This window comes from Paroedura picta, chromosome 7 (assembly GCF_049243985.1).
Source record: "Paroedura picta isolate Pp20150507F chromosome 7, Ppicta_v3.0, whole genome shotgun sequence".
Lineage (NCBI taxonomy): Eukaryota > Metazoa > Chordata > Lepidosauria > Squamata > Gekkonidae > Paroedura > Paroedura picta.
The window spans coordinates 89,404,906-89,429,344 of record NC_135375.1 but is presented as its reverse complement, the minus strand read 5'-3'; the positions used below and the strand labels follow the sequence as shown (position 1 = coordinate 89,429,344).

General features: G+C 46.9%; 2 protein-coding genes and 1 long non-coding RNA gene across 6 annotated transcripts in view; 1 reads left to right on the top strand and 2 right to left on the bottom strand.

Moving 5' to 3' along the window:
- Positions 1–11,130, top strand: part of GRIN3A (glutamate ionotropic receptor NMDA type subunit 3A) — a 114,889-nt gene extending 103,759 nt beyond the window's left edge. The window contains exons 7-9 of the mRNA XM_077345335.1: positions 4,337–4,501; positions 5,614–5,687; positions 10,447–11,130. Of these exons, the coding sequence (XP_077201450.1) occupies positions 4,337–4,501; positions 5,614–5,687; positions 10,447–10,786 (579 nt within the window). The 3' untranslated portion in view covers positions 10,787–11,130. The remainder of the gene's footprint in view (positions 1–4,336; positions 4,502–5,613; positions 5,688–10,446) is intronic.
- On the bottom strand, positions 5,727–8,311 carry LOC143841263 (uncharacterized). Of its 2 annotated transcripts, XR_013232644.1 has the most exons (4): positions 8,083–8,311; positions 7,731–7,929; positions 7,290–7,399; positions 5,727–6,083 (listed from the first exon to the last, which is right to left on the bottom strand). It is a non-coding gene; the product is annotated as an uncharacterized LOC143841263 (long non-coding RNA). The 2 variants fall into 2 exon arrangements; XR_013232643.1 differs by lacking the exon at positions 8,083–8,311 and having other exon boundaries at positions 7,731–8,076.
- Positions 11,131–18,629: 7,499 nt separating the features above from the next.
- The window catches only part of RNF20 (ring finger protein 20), a 28,804-nt gene continuing 22,994 nt past the window's right edge, over positions 18,630–24,439 (bottom strand). For all 3 annotated transcript variants that reach the window (XM_077345336.1, XM_077345338.1, XM_077345337.1), the window contains exons 18-21: positions 24,201–24,326; positions 21,315–21,455; positions 20,651–20,752; positions 18,630–19,946 (exon numbers count right to left, since the gene is read on the bottom strand). In XM_077345336.1, coding sequence (XP_077201451.1) covers positions 19,770–19,946; positions 20,651–20,752; positions 21,315–21,455; positions 24,201–24,326 — 546 coding nt within the window. In that variant the 3' untranslated portion in view covers positions 18,630–19,769. The remainder of the gene's footprint in view (positions 19,947–20,650; positions 20,753–21,314; positions 21,456–24,200; positions 24,327–24,439) is intronic.

The window sequence follows — 24,439 nt, the reverse complement described above, 5'->3', positions numbered from 1 at the left end:
AGGCTCTCTACTAGCTTACAGCCACATTACAAAGTTAGGTCAATGTGCACTGTCTCCCTCAAAGAGTTGCCAGCTCTGGGCTGTGAAATGCCCAGAGATGTGAGAAATGGAGGGCAGGTTTAGTGAGGGAAGGGACCCTAGCAGGGGATAACGCCATAGAGTCCACCCTCCAAAGTAGCCATTTTCCCAGAGGAACTGATCTTAGTCATCTGGAGATCAATTGTAACAGTGGGAGATCCCCAGGTATAATATGGCAATTGGCAACCTTACATAGAATCATAGAATCATAGAGTTGGAAGGTACCACTTGGGTCATCTAGTCCAACCTCCCCCCCCCCAATGTAGGACACTCACAACCCTATCTCTCACCCACTGTAACCTGCCACCCCTTTTCCTTCACAAAATCAACCTCTCTGTCAGATGGCTATTCAGCCTCTGTTTAAAAATTTCCAAAGATGGAGAATCTACCACTTCCCGAGGAAGTCTGTTCCACTGAGGAACTGCTCTGTCAGGAACTTCTTCCAGATGTTTAGATGGAATTTCTTTTCAATGAATTTCATCCCATTGGTTCTGGTCTGTCCCTCTGGGACAAGAGAGAACAACTCTGCTCCATCCTCGATATGGCAGCCTTTTACCTGATGCTGCTGTTTCTGTACTAAAGAACAGATCTATGTTGCTTAAAGTTCTCCAGGAAAAGCACATGGGAGATGTTGGATTAAGTCTAGAATATAGATGTGCTCTGAGAGAAGGGGAAATTTGTATGCATATCCAAGAGGTCAGGCTGGGATCATAATTGCTATAAATGGAAATCTCCAAGATGCATTTTTGTACCACAGCTCCTACAGCCCTTCCACTGCTGTCAATTTTCATCTTTCTATTTTATTTTATTTTATTTTTATATAAGCTACTCACAAAACATGACAAAACACCTTATTTTTGCTTCTTAGGGAAGGGAAGAGAGGCTCCCAAAATCAACCAGGTTGCCACATTTCCATATTTAGAAAAGTACTTTATGCAGCAGGGGCGGGGGGGCGCCCCTGTTAAAACACTGCCCACTCCCTCTTTGATTTGGCACCAGCTTGTACAAATTAAAAATGCCCTTTTCTTCTCCATTAAGTAAATGGAATCATTACACTCACGACTTAATTAATCAAGCGTAGCTGCCATACTTAATGAATCAATTCTTAATATGAAGAGAATGATCTCGAATTGGAAACCTTTCTCCAGCGGTGCATTCCTTATCAAGCTTTACTTCAGCCGGCGAAAGAAATTAGATTACAAACGCAACTCATGCCAAGGAAGAGCAAGCAGAATTGAGGGGAGGAGAAGGGGGTTGCTTTGCTACTGAAGCCACAATGCCTTAGGGTTAGCTCAGTGCAGCAATTTTAATGCAGTGAAGCTTATCTTTAACCTCCAAGGAATTATTTGCTGCTTCAGATCAGCTCCCTTATGTGCTCCAACACACTCCCGGTTAGGAGTCTTGAGACTACCATTTTAAACAGAGATGTATGGAGGGCTGTACCTATGCTTCCAAAAAGAATAGCTGAAGTTCCGTCCTTCCCAATGCAACCACCGAAAGAACACTAAAATATTCAGATATGAACATGTTGGTGGTCCCTGGCTCAAAAGAAGTGTACCTTCCCTCGAACAGAACCAGAGTTTTCTTGCCCTTGGCTCCAACCTGGTGGGATCAGTTGCCAGCTGAGATCCAGGGCCTAAGGGTATGGCTGAAGTTCAGCAAGGCCTGTACAACAGCACTATTCCTGTCTTCTTATGGTTGAGGCCAGAACAAGCAAATGAAATCACACTGCTCCTTTCCTCCCCAGAACATCCCACCACTGAATACATGGAGAAGAAGCAGGCAAATGGAGCCTGGGGCATTTATTGTATTTGAAACCAAATTTTGATCTGTTGTAAGCCGTCCTGAGCCTGTTTTCAGAGAGGGGTGGTCTATAAATGCAATAATAAATAAATTGTAGCCTCAATAAGGCATCTTAGCCTAGGCTGGGGAGTTAAGCAGGGTCAACCGTGGTCCGTACTTCCATGGCAGACCCCCAAGGGAGACTGGAGTGGCTATGCAGAGGAAGGCCACGGCAACCCACCCCTGCTGGTCTCTTTCCTGGAATGCCCTGGGCGGGGACCCTTGATGGCACATTGTCCTGCTTCTGCATGTGGATAGTTAACACCCTAGGTCAGGGGTGTTGGCAGGGGCTCATGGGAATTGTAGTCCATGGACATCTGGAGGGCCGCAATTTGACTAACCTTGCCCTAGGTGAAAAGCCAGACTAAAAACCTCTTCTGGACCTTCTGGGGTTTTTTTAATTGTCTTTTAATATGAGGGAACATGATTCCTCCCCCATCTGAAACAGGTTAGTCCAAGAAGCTCCTCTATCACAACCGTCTATCTGCCTTTGTAGACCAGCTGCTAGCTCAAGCATGAGTATATTTTACTTGGAATAGCATGCCCCCATGTGCTTTAGACTGGTTCTGCACTCAGAGAGATCTCTCCAGGCCTGTGACCAGTACAGGGACACAAATGCTGTTTCTGCATCATGACAAAGGCTAGTTAGATTGTATGTATCAGAAGAGGAATTGGATTTTATACCCACTTTTCACATTGTCATAGTTACCTTGCAAGCATAAACATTTAGAGAAGCTGTTTTTGTGCAATTTTACCTTGATCAGACCTTTCAGTTCTCTCTTCCTACACTGTTCCCACCACAGTGTCTTTGCTGATTTGGATCCATTCACATTACTGCCGAATAAACCCCATGACAGTTGAGATGGTGTGCCAACTGGAAAATGGGGATTTGGGCCAGATGGATTGACAAAATAATTAGTGAAAAGCTGGATTTTAGCCTCTACCAATAATGAAACGGGTCAGGGAAAGTGGCTGTTCTAGAAAGACACTGAAATATATGGGCATTGTTTTGTTTTCTAGTACCATTAAAGAGAATGTCTGTTTGCGCCGTATAGAATCAACAACTCAAGACATCGCCAGTGTCAAGACCATTCATTGTTTCATCTCCCCCCACCGCAGCCGTGTTGTTGTGATTGGTTTCTCCTTCCCCTCCCCATTAAATGCATCCCTGAAGCTGATCTCCAAGCATCGGCTTCAAGGAGGAGCAGTCTTGCAATATGTTGCTCTTCTCATTCGCTCATGCTCTATGGTGGATCTCCCCTGCCAACGAAGGAGGATACTTGGCACGGTGTGATTTATTGATTTATTTAATCATTTTATTGATACGCTACCCCTTCTCAGAAACGGGCTCAGGGCGATTTGCAACAATAAATAGAAAAACACCATTAAGACATCAATGTTTCATTGAAACATCTACCTAGTACCCAGACCTCGTGCTAGGGTTGCCAATTCCACATTAGGAAATTCCTGGGAATTTGGAGGCAGAGCCTGGGGAACAGGAGTTTAGAGATGTTTGCCCAAGCGTGAAAGATTGAAATAATAAAATATATTATTTGAATATATTACAATGGGGAAATTAAAGTTACATTTGAAAAATTGATCAACAAATTGAAAATAGTTATGGAAATCTGTTCCTATGTATGGTGATAGCAACAAGAGAATTGGAATGCCTCAAAAATGCCTACAGAAGAAGCCTGATGTTGGCATTAATGAAATCTTCAGAAATGGCTAAACTTACCATTTTGATTAGAGAAAAAACTAGAATGTATTTGATGTAGGTTGCTGAAGTGTTGAAAATGTAACTGATGGCTTTCTATTTTATCTGGAATATTTCTGTCTTGACTTTCCTCTGTTCATACTTTTTTGTCTGACTCTTATCTATTTCAATAAAATATTATTAAAAAAAGAAAATAGATCGATTTCAAAATTTGAGGAAAGGTGGAAAGTTTATTATGAGGGCAGGAGTGAAATGTACAATGAGAGCAACTTAAATTACTATAGAATCTTATAAAGTATTGGACGTTGAATATTAAGAATTGTTCTTTTATTGTTTCCTTTTTAATATGTCACGTATGATGTTCTATTGTTTTGAAATAGTATAATAATATTGGTGATTATAGCTAAGATTATAAAATGCTAAGGTGAATATGTAGAGGTAATAAGATGTTTAATGGAATAAGTTGTCATGATGAAAATTATTAGCATAGTGGTAAATAGTGATACAGTTAAACACTAACTATTATTAGGGCTTAGATGAAGAGGAGACAACTCTGTTGTTTTTAGCTTATATTTTACTATATTATACAATGTATGGCAATCTTTAATTTGATATATACAATCTTTTCCTTTTCTGTATGTATGTATGTATGGTTTGGTGATATCATTAATATGTCAGTGTTCTCTGCCTTCCCAACAGACATTGCAGATGGGAATCAAGCACTTTTCAGGCCTGTTTGTGATGTTATGCGTTGGGTTTGGTTTATCGATTCTCACGACCATTGGAGAACACATAGTATATAGACTGGTGATCCCTAGAATTAAAAAGAAATCCAGAATGAAATATTGGCTCCATACAAGTCAGGTGGGTGTTTTGGCACCGTAGAACCACTTAATGATGGAATGCTCTCCCCGCAACAAATTGAAATGGATGGTCTCAGTATATGGCACTTCAAACACCCGCCTTCTAGTGTGACCAAGAAATACAACCAACAGTGGGGCAATGCAGATGAAGGAGTGGAGTTAGATAGTTAGGGAATCACAATAAATTCTACATAGTCCTTACAAAATCCTACAGGATAGAGTCAATGGCCTACAGTCTGGATAAAATTAGTAGGGTAACCTTCTGTCCTTGAGGCCAAGAAATTGGTTAAGCAAGTAGCTGTAGTTCACCTCACTTGGAAAAATGAAGCATTGCACTTTGGAATATCTTGGATGCTTCTCCAGATGCCGGTTGTCTAGCCATGCAACATACAGTCCCTCTGTAGATACAGAGCATCATCATCATAGGCAATTTCCTAAGTACTGGTAAAATAGTTTCAAAGAGTACTTATTCTCAGTTTTATTTGTTTGTTTACATCTCGCCTCTCCTGACAAAGTCAACTCGAGGTGGCTCACAAGAATAAAACAATAAAACAATACCCCATAAAAACTAGACAGCGTTAAATAAACATCTTCCCAACCCTTCAGTTAAACACTAACATCAACAATTAACAACAAGATGGTGGTACAAATTTTTTTTTTAAGCATATGCTGGCAGGGGCTCATGGGAATTGTAGTCCATGGACATTTGGAGGGCCACAGTTTGCCCACCCCTGGCTGAGACAATATGAAGTTGCCTGATACTAAGTCAGTGCCCCCTCCCTCCGCCCAGCTTAGTATGGTCTGTTGGGACCTGCAGCAGCTCTTTGAGACCTCAGTCCAAATACTTCCTCAGCTTTAATGGAAGTTCCCAGGTGCTGTCTCTGAGGGCCTTCTGCACACAGCACTAATGAGCTATCAGACCTCCCCACATGATGTGGCTGGACACTGGTGGATTCTCACCAAATACTAAACCCAGCCACACATAAATGCAAAAGGTGCCATAGAAATCCATAGAAAATCTGCTCACTGTCTTAATCCCCCCCCCCACACACACACACAAATTCAAGGTTAGTTTTAATACTAACAAATGTACTTTCCTATCCTTTTCTCCAGAGACTCCACCGAGCTCTAAATAGTTCATTTATAGAAGACAAGCACCAGCCTAAAGCAAAGCGAGTTGAAAAGAGGTAAGAACAAACACTATTCAAAATCTGTTTACCGATGGATCTCTGATATTAGTTCCCCAGACACAAAACCCGTTTTTTATTAAAAGGAAGATGCAAACAATAGCAAAGATAGCCTTGTACAAGGCAAACAAACAAAGGTATTTATTATTGTGCTCCCCAAGCCATAAATAATAAAGAACTGTTATGATACCATGCCTTTCTCCAATGGCAACATCAGGCACGTCAGTTTTCATATGCATCATTCTCCTGTCAGATCTCACCACTGACAGGACAGTTTGGCAGGCAATCTCGGTTGCCATGTATTGCTTGTGCTCAGCAGAGCCAAGAAGGTTCTTTACGAACTCAAACTCCCAGAGAGGGAGAAGTTGGAGGTAGCCATATTTGCCCAAAGCAAAACTGAAATAGACAAAGCAAAAGTCCAAAATTACAAAAGGGTCTAATATACAAGTTAAAAGCATGTACAATAAAACCACCTTGAATCCACCGATTGAAAAGGATTGAACATAGGGTTGTGAGTGTCCTGCATAGTGCAGGGGGTTGGATTAGATGACCCAGAAGGTCTCTTCCAACTCTATAATTCTCTGATTCTCTGATTCTATATTCAAATAAGATATACAATAGAAATTAACAATGTCTATTACTGTTAGATTCACTGTTGTTTTAACAGTCCATTAAGTAGTACATGGTATGTAAATTGGGAAGGGAAGCCATGGAGGAGCTAGAACAGATCCTGAAGTGTAAGGATGTGTCTCCGGAGACCAAGATCAAGTTAATTTATGCCACGGTATTCTTCATTACTATGCTTGGGTGTGAAAGCTGGACAATGAAAAAAGCAGACAGGGAGAAAGTTGATTCATTTGAAATGTGGTGTCGGAAGAGAGTTTTACGGATACTATGGGTCACCAGAAAGACAAATTGGTCAGTTCTGGACCAAATCAAGCCTGAATTCTCCTTAGAAGCTAAAATAATTCAACTGGGGCTTTCATACTTGGGGCACATTATGGGAAGACCAGTGAAGCAACTGCAAATCAGAACTGTCTTTTGGTATGAGTAAAGGCTTTAACTCTCTGAGTGTTTGGGAGAACAGTATGAATCACTTTTCAATGCCTATTTAGCCATCTTGGGATGATTCTTTGATGTCTGTGTGTGCTAAGTGCCATCAACTCACTTCTGGCTTCTGGCAACCTTATGACAATGTCCTATGCTCCCATGTTGGATAATGCACCATCAGTGTGCTTTTGCACAGGATTTTCCTGTGCGGAAAAGGATAATCTTCTTCTAAACTGCTTAGGGCTGTACTGTAAACTTCCCATTTTTGCTCACATATATTACTATTTGTTCCAGTTAAATGCCTTGGGGCCAAACCAGTTTACCATAACAGAGGAAGACTGCAATGCAAGTTTGTCCTACACCTCTTTTTATTTGGCCTTTTTTCCTCCCTGGAACTCCCCCCCCCCAGTAACATCTGTAACAAACCTATCCTGGGTTTGCATTTTCTCACATGCATGTTGTATGCAACGTATTTGCCCAGATGCAAAGGCGTGGTCTTCTTCAGAGCCACCACTCTGAGATATAAAACCCAGCCTATCACATCACCAGTACCTTGGGGAACCTTGGTAAGGCAGCCTCTGAGCAGGTACAAAGAGCAGAGCTCCCGCAGTTTATTCAACTCCTCCCATAGATGCATGTTCTTGATGTGTATTAGCAGTCTTCTGTGAGCAGAGGAGATTTGAGTCACCAGAAAGAAGTTTTATTGTTAAAGATTAAATGAGAAAACATACATGGAAAATAGCACTCAGCTCTTGTAGAGACAGATTTAAGAAAAATGAACCATAAGTCCAGTTAGGTTACAATATAAGACAGTTACCTTAGATGGAGGAAACACACCCCAAATCTCCTACTGCACCTTTCTGGAGGAGGTTGGGTACCAACGCAGGTCACAGCCTCTTGCCAAAGGATGCAAACAAAGAAAGATTCCACCTTATAACCCTTCCTCCAACTTAGGTGAAAACATGTCCCCCAATCCAGTGTTAAGGATCTTACCCTTCATGAGATATACTCCAAGCTCTCCCAGTGAGGTCATTTGGCCTGTAGCTCTCCTTCCAGGGATTGTTGGTTGGTTGGTTTTTATGACTGGCATTCATCTCCGGTGCTTGGCCTGTAGACCAAAATGGCCCTTTCCCAGCTGAAATCCGATTTCTATTTTTTGTGACTCTCCCTGGCTTGCATTTAGTTACAACTTCTGAAATGAAGATAAACTGTCATGGTGTCAAGGTCCACCCCGCCCCACCCCACCTTCATAACAACTTGAACCTCCGTTCCACTGAATGTTTAAAATAACAGTGCTATTTACAACATGTTGGTGCTGTTCTCTGAGAAGCTTTAGTATACTGACCGCCATTGCAACGTCTCCTCAGATCTGACAGCTGTTCTTCGTTATCACTCCCAAGGTAATTAATATTGAAGGCAGCTGCCTGGGTTCTTCCATGGTTCTGCCTCTTTCAAGTCCCCGTAATGAACCCAGCGGGACTGAAGGGTGCAATTTCGAGATCTGACAAAACAAGATCCAGAGGCAAATATAACTTCCCAGTCGCTTTTGTGACACAAAGAAATAAGCTACTTGAAATGGGGCAGCTGAGGAGACTACAGAAGGGCAGAAAACCATCGTAAAAATACCTCCTTAATGTTTGCCATGACTAATTGGAACCCTTTGGCCAACAAGCCAGTTCAAATTTGTTATGTATCTGTGGTGGATTTGTCTATAACGTCTACAGGGCCGTGGCGCAATAGCAGACCCCAGGCGGACGGGGAATTCACAGAAAAAGACAGCTCCCCTCGTCCCAGTCCATTACACGATAACACTTACTTATTCTTTTAGATGGTTGCTCTAAGGGAAATGGTAAGAAATTGAGGAACGATGAAAGTAACTTCTGCTATATTATTAGTATTTCCCGGGGGAACCGTAGACCAATACTTCCTTTAGTCCTATGCTTCCCCAAAGTCTCTTTTTAATAATGTACCAGCACTGAGCCTTCTGACAGTTTTAAGTGCGTCAGGATTTTCAGTTCCTTTTTTTATATATATAAAAAGCTTTTTCTATAACAGCACAGAAGAGATATTGCATATCCCCTAAGATTATATCAAATCAAAAGACACAAAAATCTGAGTCCTGGATCATAATTTACTCAAAATTCCAGAACACAATAAACATAGGCCTATGAGCCAGCAGGCTTTATTGTGGCATATATTGATAGAGCTCACGTAATAAGCTAATGTTGTTCTTAAGACAGTTTTCCAAGATCTGTGAAACCATTTCTGGGATGAAGGTAGTTGTGACTTATTCCAGCCAGGAGCTATAGGAAGCACGGCTGCGTTGAAGACTGGTAAAGACACAGCAATTGTTCTGTGCGGAAACAGATGGATTCTGTTGAGTAACAGATTCATCTTTTTCTATGGTTGTGCTTTTGCCAGTGGTGTTTTTTTTGTTTTAACTGAGGGGCCAACGTTACAGATGTGCCTACAGCAGAAGCAAAGACTCCTTAACAACAGGATTGATTGCAAGGAGTTTGTAAGAGGCTCGTCTATATATATAAAGAGGGATTGGTACTTCTCATGATGTGCTGAATGTCATGAAGGCTCCAGAGTGAGGCCTGCCCACCAGGGGCCTTCCAAAAGTTCAGCGCTCTGGGAGAAGTCCCCCGCTCCTACAGGGTGCAGAGACAGCATCCACGGGGACAGCGCTGGAGCCCAGGGAGTCAGGCAGCACCTCTCCCAGTGGGGAAAAGTGCTGCCGGCTCCTTGAGTTCCCCGCCGCCATGAGGCTCGGAGAGAAGCCTCTTCTGCACCCATCCTTTGGGCTTTCCTTCTAGTAATGTACTTCAATGCTCAACAGGTTTCAGCCTTTAGAGTGGTGGCATGGCCATCAGTCTTCATTTTTGAGCAGATTTTTACCCACCCACCCTTCCTTAAGATTACAGCTGCATGGGTAGTGTCTCCATGTAGATTCCCATTGTGGCACTGCCCACATTACAACTTCCATAACTTTATCCAGGTTGATAACTCATGTGCCTTCAAGGTGTGCCTTTCAACCTGAAAGGTCCAAATATTCTTCAAGGGTAGCCCTACATACAGTCTAGTAGTCAAGACCAAGGACTGCAGAAGTATTGGTCTCTCAACATGTTTCCCCCCCCCCCAAGATAAGGCATCATTCTTCATGTGTGAAGAAATTCAAGGTTTTGTTTTGCTGCAATCAGCGTGTATTGGTTTTTATATCTTGAAGAATGTCTTAGTGTGGATTATTCTTCAAAAAACAAACAAACCCTTCTGTTGCAATCATTCTGCTATTTCAGGGAGCCAAACAATCTTTGTTTGAGCTTCAGTACAGGGAGGGTTAAAGGATTCACAGAACCTTGACATTTCCCCAGTTTAACCATTGAATTCTGGGTGCTCCTAGAGCTCACCCTGACAGGAGATGCCAGGGACTGAACTTTGGATCTTGCACATGCAAAGCTGATGCTTTGCCACTGGACCCCTCTCCCCCTGCTGCCTGAGAGTGGTTTTCCTGGATCCTCAGGATAACCCAGATGGAAGAGATTTCATATCCTTAGTGTTCCCCCACCCCCTTATTGGTGACCTTAGCTATGAAACCAGGAAGAGGTTTTGGCTTCTACTTCTATAGAAAAGCGTAAGTGCCAACCGGCAAAGAGTAAGTGCCAACCGGTGGCTGCCTCCTAACTCTCGGTGTGACTCCCTCGTGTAGGTCCAATGCGGGGAACAGCCAGCACTCGGTGTGGAACACAGCCAACCCAGGCAACTGCCATCGGAAGAAATACATCTGCAGTGAGGAACGGCAGACGGACGTGATCCTCAAGCAACAGCAGCAGGACATCTCTCTCCCCCCGCTGAAGAGAGAGGCCCCGGCCTCCTTGACCACCAATGGGAAAGCAGAATCCCTGAACGTGGCGAGGACCTCAGTGATGCAAGAACTCTCCGAGCTGGAAAAGCAGATTCAGGTGATCAAACAGGAACTGCAGCTGGCCATGAGCAGGAAACTGGAGCTGGAAGAGTTTCAGAGGACCAACAGGACCGCCGAGTCCTAAGGGGCTACGTTGCCCACCCTCACCGCTTTCCTGGAACAATTCCAATACACACTTGTTGGGTGGGAGGGGTAATGCCAGGAAGTGGCTGTTGGAATCAGCAAGCAATATTTTCCTTCATCGCCTGCAAAGGCAGCAGCTCTGAGCTCCTGGCTAGCTCCAGCACCATGGGAAGGCGGCCTCTCGGGGACTTGGGCCTACAGGAAATGGAGGGCCTCCATGCTACGCGGCCTCCTGTTGTTCTCCTCACCACACTCAAGTGGAATTTTCACGCCGGGGCCCTTTCTGTGCATTGATTTTTAAAAAGGGGGAAAGAACGAGAGCGACTTTAAAATGATGATTCTAAATTGTGTATCCTGGTGATGCTTTGTGTGGATTTTGCTAGTCGAAATTGTGACGGCCTGGCTGGGGTCACCTCCCAGAGGGCACATCCCAAGGCTCTGTTTTTGCCTTTCTTAATTCTCAGATCTTTCTCTTCACCAGTCTGGTCACTGGGAGAGACAGTGCCCTAAAAGAGCCAGACCAAAAGGATAAACGGTTCTGTGACTGCAAGCAATGGTCCACTCACTACACAGGGGAGGCGGAGGGTATGGAATTCTGGACACAGCAATATTTTCAAATGCTCCTGTACAAAATCTTCCCAGGTGAAGTCAACTGACCCAGAAGGTGCTACCTTTCTCCCTCTGGTGTCATTCACTACCTGCACAGAATGCAGTTCAATCCATGTAAGAGGGAGTGTTCAAATATAACCTCCTTTCCTTTGGAAGGTGAAACTTGTAGAGTCCAGATTTCAGCACCCCATCATCATCATTTGGCATAAAAAGTAACCCAGTGGCCAAATGTCTTGGAAAATTATGTTCTCCCATTTGTCTGCATATGGCGGGAGACCTCCGGTTAATCGCAGCCCTTGCTCACCTGATCAGAGAGGGGAAACTGGGGCCAAACAGGGTGGACACAATTGCCTTGAGGAGACAAATTTTAAAAGAACAAGACCTCGTCTGCTACCATACAGTGCCTAAAGATTCCTAAAGTAGGCTTGCCAGGCCTGTTGGAGCATCCAGCAGGGGATGGAGGGTGAACTTACCAGGACAGGGAGGGAAGAAACTGGAAATACACAACATGCCTACAACACACAGAACTGACTTAGGCACGCTGGGCACATCAGGGCTTATGCTCAGATTTGTGGGGAAAACCTCTATGATAAAATTAGCTTCTTACCATAGAGTTTTACCCCAAAGGAGAGCATATCACCCCCCCCCCCCATCCTACATCACTTCTGGGTAATGTAGGCTTGTTGCATTCATTTCCAACTTCTTGCCTGTTTGGGGAGGTAATTCTCCCCCCCCCCTCGCTGGGCAGCTGGCTGGTATCAGAGAGGAGTGCCCAAAACTCTGCTGCCTGCGTGGGGGGGGGGGTCTGGTATTTCTATTCTAGGACTACTCAAAAGTGCCAAGGGTAGTCCTGGGAATCACCAGAAACTCTATGGTAAAATGACCTTAAGAGTTTCTTATCTGTTTACAAGAAGTTCTGCCCATCAAGTTCCTGATGATTCCAAGAGCTACCCAGAGGTGAGCTCTTGGAATCACCCGGAAGTTGATGGCCAGAACTTCCTGTAAGTAGGTAAGGTCTTGTTTTTCTTTTAAATTTTTCTTCCAGGCCACTTCCTCCTCACAACCCTCTCTCTCCCCGATTGACCTAGTCAGAATTAGCTGCCAAGGTGGAGGGCAGGCCTTCTCCACTTCTTACCATTTGCAAAGAATCTCCTGGCTACCTTTAGCAGGCCCTGTACTCCCAAAACAAATGAACAACAAAGCCTTCTGTTCTTTTGGAAAGCTACCGATGGTTTGATCTGTTGCAGGGTCTTGATGATGCTGCGAGTTCCCAGTCTCTCTCTCTCCTCATCTTTTTGGCCTACATTTTCCAGTCATCACTCGAGGGACCTGGTAGGCTGGCGGTGGGGAACTGCAGGCCCCTTGGCCAGCCCCAAGCCACTCCCATGGCTTAATGTTTTTGGAACGCAGTGGTATCCTTCAGTGAAACGTGATGTGTGATATGCCAGTGGTGGCTTGCTATCCAGTTGTAAATGTATGTTCTTTATGCAGGTGCCATGCAAGCAGTGGGTGAAAAAATATATAGTATACAACCACCTGACAAATCATTCCCCCACCCCATTCCACTCCACCCCTGTCTAACATATATTGCTGGTAAGATCCAGTTTTCCTGGAGCTGTGTGATTCCCCTTCAGTCGGTGGTGGCCTCCACAACTTGGTCAACCTGCACATGGTTCATCTCAGTGGGTTATGTACCAAGCTTGAGATGTCCACTTGGTGGTAACCAGCAAGGCATTTATTTTATTATTGTATTTCTAACCTGCCCTTCCTCAAAAGCTCAGGGGAGGTGACAACATCTAAGACATATGTCGTACAAAATATATGAACCTTAACTTTACTCAAAATACACATTTCTAAAAAGATTCAAAAGGCACTGCTGTTTGCCTGGTGCTAATATGTTTATCGAGAAAGAGGGAAACCACGCCTGAAGTATCATTTCTTAGATGGCGATTTGTCAGATGGATTTGGGCAGGGAGAACTCTGATGCTTTCCTGAGGCCTCAGCCATTGGCCTGCAGGACAACTTGGCTTTACCATCCATACAGAACTGCTTAAGGTCCTGCAGGGCCCAGATTTCGCTAGGCAGAGGGTCCCACAAGGCTGGGGCCAGGGCTGCCTTGGTTGAGGCGTTTATCTTCTTTGGGGCCAGGGATCCTGAGCAGATTTTGCTGGCTCAATTTCAGTGTTCTTTGAAGGACATAACGGAAGAGGCTTGTCCCATAGGTACAGTGGTCTTAATCTGTTTAGGGATTTGAAGGCTAAAACCAAAACCTTGAACTTGCCTGGTCTTCATCCTGGAGCCAGTGCAGCAGGTCAAATATTTGCTCTCCATTGGGCCCCATTAAGGATCCGTGCTGCTGCATTCTGGACCAGTTGAAGTTTCTGGAGCAGTTTCAAGAGTAGCCCTATGTAGAGCGAGTCACAGTAGTCCAGCCTGGAGGTGACCACTGCATGGATCACAGCAGCTAAGTCAGGTGCTGATGGGTAGGGTGCTAATTGTTATGCCTGGTGAAGATGGTAAAATGCCTGGCAGGTGACATCGGTGACTCGAGCCTCCATAAATGAAGAGGCATCAGGATCCCCCCCCCCCCAGACTCCTGACAGTCCCTGAAGCTAGACTCCATCAAGAGCTGGGAATTGCACAATTTCACCTGGGACATTCTGATCCAGCCAGAGGACTTCCATCTTAGCTGGATTTAACTTCAGCCACCTCCAGTTGAGCCACCATGGCCTCCAGACACCTAGCCAACGAATCTGGGGGGTGGGTGTGACAGGAGACCGTCCATCAACAGACATATCTGGATGCTATCAACATATTGATAACATCCCAGCCTGGAACTCCAGATCAGCAGGAGGCATGTATATATGTTAAGCAACACTGAAGAGAGAATAGCCCTATTACGGCATACTACTTGGAAGATCTCTCCCCTAGGATCACTCTCTGTCCCCAACCTTGGAAAAAGGATTGCAGTCATTTCAGGGCTGTACCATAGATCCCCACATTGGCTAGGCAGTGGGCTAGCAGCCCAGGATCAACACAGAACCAAACCATCCCTTGTTAAGACATCTTACACAGAGCAGCAGGGACATGCCTAAAGCAGCTAGCGTTTACACCTAGACTTGTATGAACAGGCAACATGCTTCAGATCAAGATTTTCTGCCAACTGGAGATCAAGAAGAGGAAATGGTAGTTTGTGAGTGTGGGCGTATCTTTGAGGGAGCGTGCCTAATGCTTCAGTAACTGCCTTGAAGTGGCTCTACAGAGGAGATGGAACCTACCACCAACTCCTGGCCTGTATCTCCCCTCCCACCATCTAGCTAGACACAAATGTGTATGACAGAGAGTGCCTAGAGAAGGCCCCCTTCTACCAGGCTACCTGACCCCACTCAAAACCCACCTCTTTCCCTCTCTCCAGTATATAAGTAGCATTTTTCAAATACCCAGCCGAAAGCCAGCACTAAACTATGTTTAACATCTTTGGTGTGAAATTAATCATGAAGTCTTTCCTTGCCTTCCAGGCATTCCCTGGCCATGTTCTTTTTCTGGATAAAATCTCTGGTTTGGGGGAGGGGAGTCATAGTTGTATGTTTTTTTTTGGTTTTAAATAAATTTTAATACTATTTTTAGGCTGGTTGATTTGCACAATGGCTTGGGTGGTTGACCATGACTGGTGTCATAATTATGAACAGAAACAGACTCTGTTCAGGTAAAATCCTTTAATTCCCCTTCCGTCTCAAATGGAACAGCCAACCCTAATCTCACAACCTTTTTTGCCTGTTTTATGGGATGGTTATTATTGGCCAGTGTAAGCTTTTATCAGACGTAGAGGGCCATTTGACTTGGAATTTCCTGCACAAAAGCTCCATGATACATAGGATATGTTCATTCAGAGGGCTCAATCCAGAGAAAGTTCAAGTGATGGAATCTATAAGAGTTAAATATTTACTGTATGGTTAAAAACAGCCTTGATAGGTGATAAGTGCAGGCCTGTCAAAAGAATCTAGTGTGAAATTCATGATCACGTCATTCACAGAATGAGCATCAGCATAGAGACGAGGAGGCCCATGAGCCTAGGGGAAAGAAATACAATTTCCCTGCAGCTCCTGCTACCAAAGGCCCTTCTTCTCTTACTCTGCTTCATGTTCACATACCATTCTCAGAATAAGAATCACACAGAGCTGGAGGAGACCAGAGGACCATCCAGTCCCTCTGACAGATGCTCATCCAATCTCCTCCTGAAAACGTCCGATGAAGGAGACCTCCCCACCCTCTGAGGCAGCACATACCATCCACGAACAGCCCTCACCATCAGAAATTGTTGCCTAATATTGAAGTCGAACCTCGTTTCCCGTAATCTGAACCCATTGCTCCAAGTCCTTGTCTCTAAAGCAGCAGTAAACAAGTGGACACCCTTTTCAATAGGTCTACCTTTAACGTAATTAAACACAGCTGTCATATCACCCCTTGCCCTCCTCTTCCCCCAAGCTACGCATGCCCAACTCTCTCAACCTCTCCTGAGTTGCTACAGCAGCCAATATGCCCCTGAACTCTGGCTTTTAAAAAGTTTGTACATGAGCATAAATTAGTAACTTGGGGGAAGCAGTACGCCAAAACAAAGATGATTTAAAGTCTGACTCTGAATCATAGTTGTAGCTGGCCTCCGTGCGTGGGACTTACCTACCTGTGCAGAGAGCAGCCCCTAGGTGTTAGTTACAGGGATTAGAAAAAGTCGTGTAGGTTAAGCCTCCATTATTAGTCATGGCAGCTAAACTGCACAGAGGGTCCATAACAAGCAATATCGTCCAAAGGTTCTGGTCCAGACATGCAAGAGAATGAGGTGAGACAGGAGTGGCCAAACTAGCTCTCCATATGTCCATGGACTGCAATTACCATGAGCCCCTGTTAGCATAGCAGGAGCTCATGGTAATTGTAGTCTATGGACATCTGGAGAGCCAGTTTGGCCACCTCTGGACCATAGAGATCCAAAATACAGATGAGAAAGTACAGTTGTGAAAATCCCTTTGCATAAAGAACACCAAGCAAATAGAAAACTAGCCCTGGAGGGAGACATCTTTGACCCCTTCTTCATCTGCTGAGCTGCATTTCTATTTGTAAGACAGGCTAATATTCTATAGTACGATTTTCCCTCATCTGCCATGCCCCTTCCGATTCCTGGAAAGCTGATGAGGATGATCCCCTTTCATGCCCTGCTTATTTATTTAGGTTTTTCCCTCTCTCAGAATCTCCCCAGGGCAGCTTGCAAAATGAAAGTTAAAAAACCAAAGCATCAAAATATATTAACTACAATGTAATTATGAGGCGCTTCCTAGGTTGGAAGCAGAATGCAGGATGAAATGGAACCCTGGTCGGATCCCGCAAGGCAATTTCCGTGGATTAAGCCTCTCCCAGGGAAAGGTGCTGAGGAGAGATCCTATGTACAGCATCCACACCTTCTCTACAAACTCAACCTCTAGTACCGAAGGAGCACGACTATTTAAAGGGGTGTCGACTCCCCCTTAGCCTCTGCTCCAAAGGCGAAGGGGCCTTAGTGGAACCATCTGCCCTAGTGGGATAACGGCCTCCCTCACCGGGTCGTTGGATGGATCACTACACTTGTCTGACTGAACGACTGGGGAAAGCACTCCGTACATGCTAAGGACGAAATCCAGTTGACGTGAGGCACTTAATGCCCCACAGTTTTGAACAGGAGAGATTTACAGGGGAATTTAAGCAAAGTTACCCCTTTCTAAATCCACCGAAGCCAATGGGCTTTGAGGAGGGTCAGGGTTGGCGAGCCTACTGTTAAGCATGCACTGAACCCTCAACTCAGTAGGAAGGCTCTAAGTCTGTACTGCAACCTGGACTATTATTGCCATAAAGCGGGATGACACACAAGACTCAAGTCTGAATACTAGGCATTCCCCGACCAGCCTCATTCTTTTCTTACAGTATCGATTCAGGGCAGGAATTATAGACAGCCCAATCGAGGCACAAAAGCAATTTATAGTGCATTCCCCCTCCCCAAAGACAGGTCCTTTCCCCCACGGGGTTTACCATCTCGAAAGGATCGAGGGCAGCGTCAATGGAGTGGCGACTACTGACGTGAGCAGCCAAAAGCCAATGCCGTTCCATTGCAGAGCTATTTCTCGCCGCCCAGGGTCCCTGGCACAGCCCATCTTGCATTGAAACAGTCCGTCTGCCCTGGCACCCACTGCCCAGTTGGAAACAGATGCCCGATTTGATCATTAAGCCACACACACCGGCCCAAGGAAGGAGTCATCAGCTCCTGTAGGGGCTCCGAGTCCTTGACATCACGAGCGTGTTCCAGTACTCCACCAACGGGCAGTGACTCATTTGCCTTTTGGAGTAAAAAGAAATGTCCAAAAAGCGTATAGGAAGGCACAGAGTCATCAACAGAAGCCTGCAACGGAATCAAGAGCCTGTGCAAAGGCTGACATGCTGAGCAGAGAAAGGCTGCCCACTTTATGGCCACCAGCAACTATGCTTTGCCTCCTGATGCTTCATGTTGAAATAGTTTGGCAGCCAAACACCACTGGACAGTGCTAGGCGTTAGCTGGAACTAGGCACTGACCTGTGACTTAGCAGAGCTGGGACGGGAACAGCAGAAGCACGTCTCTTTAAAAAGCCGTTATCCCGAGACTTCTGGGGTCCCAAAGGCGTGTGGTGCTTTCTTTAAAACCTGCCTAGTCAGACAATTGGCTCCTGAGATTGTGTGCACAGAACACTCGCATCATGGGCAGAAGTTGACCCAGTCTCTCCTCTTGCCCCGGAACATGGCTGGGACTGACACTTGCTGCTCTCCTGAGGCCCCGGGAGGAAAATGCCATGTCCTCTTGGGATGGGGGGCCTGGATCAAGAACCCTCCTGAGAGCAGCCATGGGAGGATCTGGGTTTGGCAGCACTAAGAAGTTCCTTCTCCGGTCTTTGGACAGCCCCAGTGGCTGTCCAGCACAAGGGGTCCCACACTGTCGCCCTTCCCTTTTTGCACGGTCGTTGGAATGGCAGTGGGAGTCTGAAAGGGGAGGCGGACATCAAGGGCTGATCGAAAGCCTTTCAAGTGCTCTCCGTCGCAAACGTCTTGAGTGGATCTGACTTTGGCAAGACGCTTCCAGGAGGGCTTCATCGCCTTCCAAGCGTGAGCTTTAAGTCTTGACATGTTAGAAAAAAGGACAGCAGCAGCACAAAGCACGAGCGGTATAGAGAGAGTCCCCGAAGAGTTTCTAGAATGACACAGCTTTTATTGAAACAGAGATGCAATGCCAATCAATCACTCGTCTCTCACAGCAAAAGAAGAACAAAATAATAAAATGCCTCCTCACCCCCCCCCCCGCCCCCGCCCAGAAGAGTGAGGAGAGACCAAAACAGCCTCGGAAGGAAGTGCCAGTGTGGCAGTCCAAGGGGGCCTCTGAATGGAAAAGCAGGTCTCGAGGATATGGATCACGCTTCAGTCCCACGTGTGGATCCTGTGCAGAACAGGGCACAGGCCACAGTCCCCGCCCTGTACAAGCCTAATGTGACTGTTCATGCATGAGCCATCTGCTGTAAAAAGGGGCGGGGGGAGAGCAGACAGACGGCAGGCAGAGGTCCTATTTATGTAGGCTTCTGTTTACGGAGCTGTGACACATGTGGGATGGCACTGCGCATGAGGTTTGTTCCCAAACTGTGTCATGAGTGGGACTCACGAAAGGGAACTGAAGAGTGAATCAGACCGAGCTGCTCCCCTTCCTTCGGCATGCCCAGGCACGCAGCCCCCAGAGAAGGCGCCTTCTTTGCTAGCCCCTCCACCGTTTGGTGCCCAGAACTGGTCCCATGTCGCTCCTCATACTTCACCCGCGTGGAGTTCCTTCGTGCCAGCACCCCGAGCTCTTGAACGGGCAATAAGGGTCACGCTGAACCACCGCAATCAGGAAGAGAAGCCTCTCAAAACAAAGACAGTCTGCTCGCGCAGACAGACACAACGCAGGGAAAGAAAATTAAATTTAAAATTAAATTTAAAAGAGACGCACCAGGACAGACGGACGGACGGCTTGTAACTACCCGAGCTAATTTTCCAGTGTAAGGCTGATTCACGTGGGCTGTGGAACTAGAGGCCACGTAAACAAAGACGGTCAACCCCAAGGAGCGGAGGCAACGAGGCAGGATCACGCCGGGGATGGCCGTCCCCAGAAAGAACAAGAGCAGAGAGAGTCCAAAGAGAATCCCGTTTTACTCTCTAACCCACGGAGAATTGCATTTTTAAAAATAGACAAGGGAATGCAGCCGACGCAAAGGAGCAGTTTCCAGCCTGCAAGTCGAAGGGGGGCCCTGGGTAGTTGGCAACAGAGGGGTTTCTCCGGCCCTTCCTGGGCAGGGGCTCAGCCAATGTAGATGCGGTGAAAGTCGTTGGCCCCGAAAGCGGCGTTGCACTTGGGACACTTGCGCTGCCGGGTGTCGTAGCGGGTCTTCACGCACTCAAAGCAGAAGACGTGGAAGCATTTGGTGAGCACGGCGTCCTTCTTGCGCATGTTACAGCAGGGGCAGGTCAGACGAGCCTGCGGAACCGGAGACACGTTGTGATGAGCCGGGGCTGGTAGACCAGGGAGCCAATGAGGGCAACCCTCCCCGAACAGCCAACGAGAGGACTACGCCAAGGAGTCCTTTGCACAAAGGGGTTAGAGCAGGGGTAGTCAACCTGTGGTCCTCCAGATGTTCATGGACTACAATTCCCATGAGCCCCTGCCAGCAAACGCTGGCAGGGGCTCATGGGAATTGTAGTCCATGGACATCTGGAGGACCACAGGTTGACTAGCCCTGGGTTAGAGGACATTCTCGGGACTATTACCCTAGAACAGGGGTGGCCTGATGTCTATGGACCACAATGACCATAAGCCCCCTCCACCATGGACGGGGGCAGAGCCACAGTTTGGCCACCCCTGCCCTATAAGGACGATATCCTATAGTTATCCCATACCTATATGGAGAGTCAACATGGGGTTAAGAGGGATGGACTAGGATCCCAGAGACCCACATCGCCATTTGGCCTGAGACGAAGATAAAATGGGAGAGGGTTGCTACAGCGGCTTTGGGACTCTATTCGAGAAAAAAAAAACTGGCCATAAATTCCAGACTACACCTGGCCTTACTGACTTCCATCCACAAAACCTGATGCAGAGTGTAGCCAGATACACCCCCCACCCCAAATGCAACCATGCCCGAACCACCATCCAAGAGGGAACTTCTGGATCAGGTGTCCTACCTTGTAATCTTTGATCTCCTCCATAAGGATCTCGTCACAGTTGGGCACCATGTCAGGTTTCTTTGTGGTCTCCAGCTTCCTCCGTAGTCTCGAGATATCCTCCTGCAGAGAAAATATGAAGCAGGCAGATGCATCAGTGGGGGGCAGAGTCTTCTGAGAGTTGAAGGGAAGGGGGGAAGGGAGGAAGGAAGGGGGGGACAGACTGTGAACAGGTCAACTTCTGCAAGGGTTTCCAAGTGCCACTCTCTTGGCTTTTAACCCACTGAAGAACGGCTCCTCCTCAAAACGTGAAGCTGCCAGATGGGACATCATGGTGGATCGGCCCTACTGATGATTATTAGCTCTACACGGCAGTTCCAGCACTCAGCACCAGATGCTGGGTACAAAGGAGAGCTTTTGCTATGATGCCCCACATGTGGCCTCCCCAGCAACCTGGCCCCTTTCGGAAATAAGTCGCTGAACTAAAGCAGGTCACCGGCTTGGTCCAGAAATCCAGTCCTCACATAGGCCCCTGTAAGCCTTTATCTTCCAGTGAGAGGAACAGTAGAGGGAAGTCAGCAGAAGGCAAGTGACAGAGTTCACCAAGCAAGGCACATGGAGGCCAAAAAGAAGCAGTCCTGCTCTGCTCAAGGCTATGCCTCAGGAGGCAAAGGGCCCTGGGTACCTGAGCCCTCTTGAAGTTGAACATGTCCTTCTCCTTGGTCACGCTGTTCTCCACAATCTCATCCTGGAAGTCATGTAGCTTTTTCTGGGCCAGCTCTAGCTGTGCCCGAAGGTCATCAGCCAGCTGGGCTGCATCCATGGCCTGCAAATAAATATGGAGATTTATTTTTACATTTATACCCCGCCCTTCCCCAGAGGCTCCCCAGATATATAAAGGGATTTATTTTGCTGCAGACATTGTGGGTGCAAGGAATGGGAATTCAACATCACCACACTTCTTAAAGGAACCTTAAGGGATGTTTGGTCCAGTCACATGAGGTGACTTTGGACGTCAATCTATTGGTCTGTTTGGTCTACTTTCGCCCCACCCTTCCTCCTAAGAGCTTGGGGAGCTTACGTGATTCGGTCTCCCTCATTTTACCTCCCCAACCCCCTGGAGGAAGGTTAAGCTGATAGCCCGGAAAGCAGAGTGGGGTCTCAAACCTGGCTCTCCTGGAGCCTAGTCCATACTAGGAAACCACTCTGCCAAATGGGCTCTCTTGGAAGAGATGCAACTGAGGAGAGCCCTGTTGGAGCAGACCACAGGGTCCACAGAGACCTGCATTCTGCTCTCCCAAAGGAGTGGGATCTGAGGCCCCCGGAGGTCCATGGGCAGGACAAGAAGGCAATGGCGCTCCTTGACTGCGACCTGTCTGCCCCCAGCAACTGGTATTCACAACCCATAATTATGCCCAATAGCCGTTGGCAGAGCTATCCTCTCTTGATTGGTCTACACCTTATCGAAGACAGGGGAGGCTCCCATATCTGGAGGCAGTGAATTCCAAGTACTGATGCACTGAAGTTTGTGGAGGGAACTGTCAGGAATCTATCGCTTATCATGCTCATCAGATGACTCTGATTGGAAAAGATAACTTCTCTGTACCACTTTTTCCAAACTACACATTACTTGTTATATCTCTAAACATTACTATCTCTATCTCTGTCATGTCCCTGCTCACGCACTGTTTATCTAGATCGGCTTGATGCAGGAAATTTTTTCAGGGCTGAAGTATTTAATGGCACCCAGGTCCAATGAAATGCCTCCAGAACTGCCCAACAGCTGATCTGCAAAGAGGATTCTATCTGTGAATCGTTGTCAAGCTTTACCGAGGAGAGGGGGTAGGGTCAACCCTCCCACTCACACCCACACAGCCCAAGCTGATACGGCAGAGAGACTTCTGTCTGTGGCTCAGCAGTTTGTCAGGCTGTGGGGGGAAAGCCCATTCGAACTGCCCCCCAGCCCTAAAAACAGTTGATCTGCAGAGAGACTTCTCTCCCTGGAATCAACTTGGGCTGTGCAGGAAGGGACCAATCAACCCTCCCCCTTGCACAGCCAATCAAACAGATGATCGCTGCAGAATCAGACTGGAATCTGCTGAGCCCAGCAGACCCTGCCAAACAGCCCCCCCCCCCCCCAATCCTGGCCTTGCTCCTCTGGCTTGTAGCTGGGTAAACCCAGATGTCATTTGGAGAAGCCAGCCCCAGCAGGGACAGGGAGCGCAGGTGCAGAGCTGACATGTCAGCTCCTACCCACCCCCATCCTTGACAGGCTCCTCCAACTGACAGCTGGGTTTTCCTGATCCTTGCCTGCCAGCTCCTGCCCGCCCGCCCCCATATTCACCTGGCTCCTCTGACTGACAGCTGGGTAAATCCCAGCACAGGTGTGGCGCTGACCTGTCATCTCCTGTTGCCCTTGGATTCTCACCTGGCTCCTCTGATTGGTAACTGGATAAACTCAGCTGCCAGTCAGAAGAGCTGGCCCCAGGAGGGACAGGAAGTGAGGGTGTGGAACTGACACGCCCCCTCCCCGATCCTCGCCTGGCCAGTCTGTCTGGCAGATGGGTAAACCTGGCTCTTGGTCGGAGGAGCTGGGTCCAGCAGGAGCAATTTGGGTCAGCGATTCAGGACTTGAAATCAAAAGTCAACTCAAACCAAAGAATCGTGAGTCTGCTTTAAAACTTTTGCCAAGTTTAACCAAGCCAAACGCACATCCCTAATCTCAAGACCACACGCGCTACTCTGAACTCCGTTTGTATTTTAAGCTTTAAAAGGGATGTTCTAAGAAAAGAACTTGCCTGCATGCACACAAATGGATCCAAAATTAAACAAGTCCAAAACCTCACCTCTTATCACATCCCAAAGCTTGAAAATTACGTTAACACAGGATTAGGACCCACTCAGGCTGTGGGTCCTGCCCCAGTTTCTATAAGTGTCCTCAGTCCCCTGCAAGCCCTTGACTGGACTCTGTCATCAAAATCCAAATCCAAGTGCTGGGCTGAGGAGTCCCAGCAAATTTCTCCTCTATGAATCAGGAAGCATAGATTTTGCAGACCCAGAAACGCCACCCACGCTGGTGACACCTGTGCGATCTCTGGAGGCGGAGAACACTTTCACAACATTGTTGCTTACTTTTCTTTTTCACTCGACCTCCAGCCCCTCGGTTCATTCTCCTTCCCCGAGATTCTCATTGCTCCTCCCTCCCGAAAACCTCAGGCAGCCTCATTATTTTCATCTGGCTGTTCCCTCTTTATTCCTCCGGCTCGGTCGTTCCTTTCATCCACTGCCCTTTCTCATCTTTGTCATACTGCTTTGTGGTCACTGCTTTCCCTTTTTTTTGAGCCTGTAATTTCTGCTTTTGTGCCCTAATTACAGCTTCATTGGAGATTTCGCAATGTTCTCTCCATGAGGAGATCAAACAGAATGATCACTCAACGCCCCCACCCCCCGCCCACACACACACACACACACACACACACACACACACACTCCCCTCCCACTGCTTTCAAGGGCTCCCTGAACCATCCGCAGCAGGCAGGCCGAATTCGTTTTGAGGGACAGCAGCCCGTACCTTCCGCTTGTTCATCTCCAGGGCCTGGGTCCGCAAGCCCAGCTCCTTCTCCCCCGTCCCGATGTTGCTCTGGAGCAGGTGCTCTTTCTCCTCCAGCTTCCGTACGACCTGCAGCTGGGCTTCCACCTTCCAAGGCAAACACAGAGGGAAAGAAGCAATGAGCCCCTTGGGCTGTGGGGGATCCAAGGTTGCCCCAAGCTAACGGTAATTATGCCGCCTGCAATCCTACAGAAAACCAC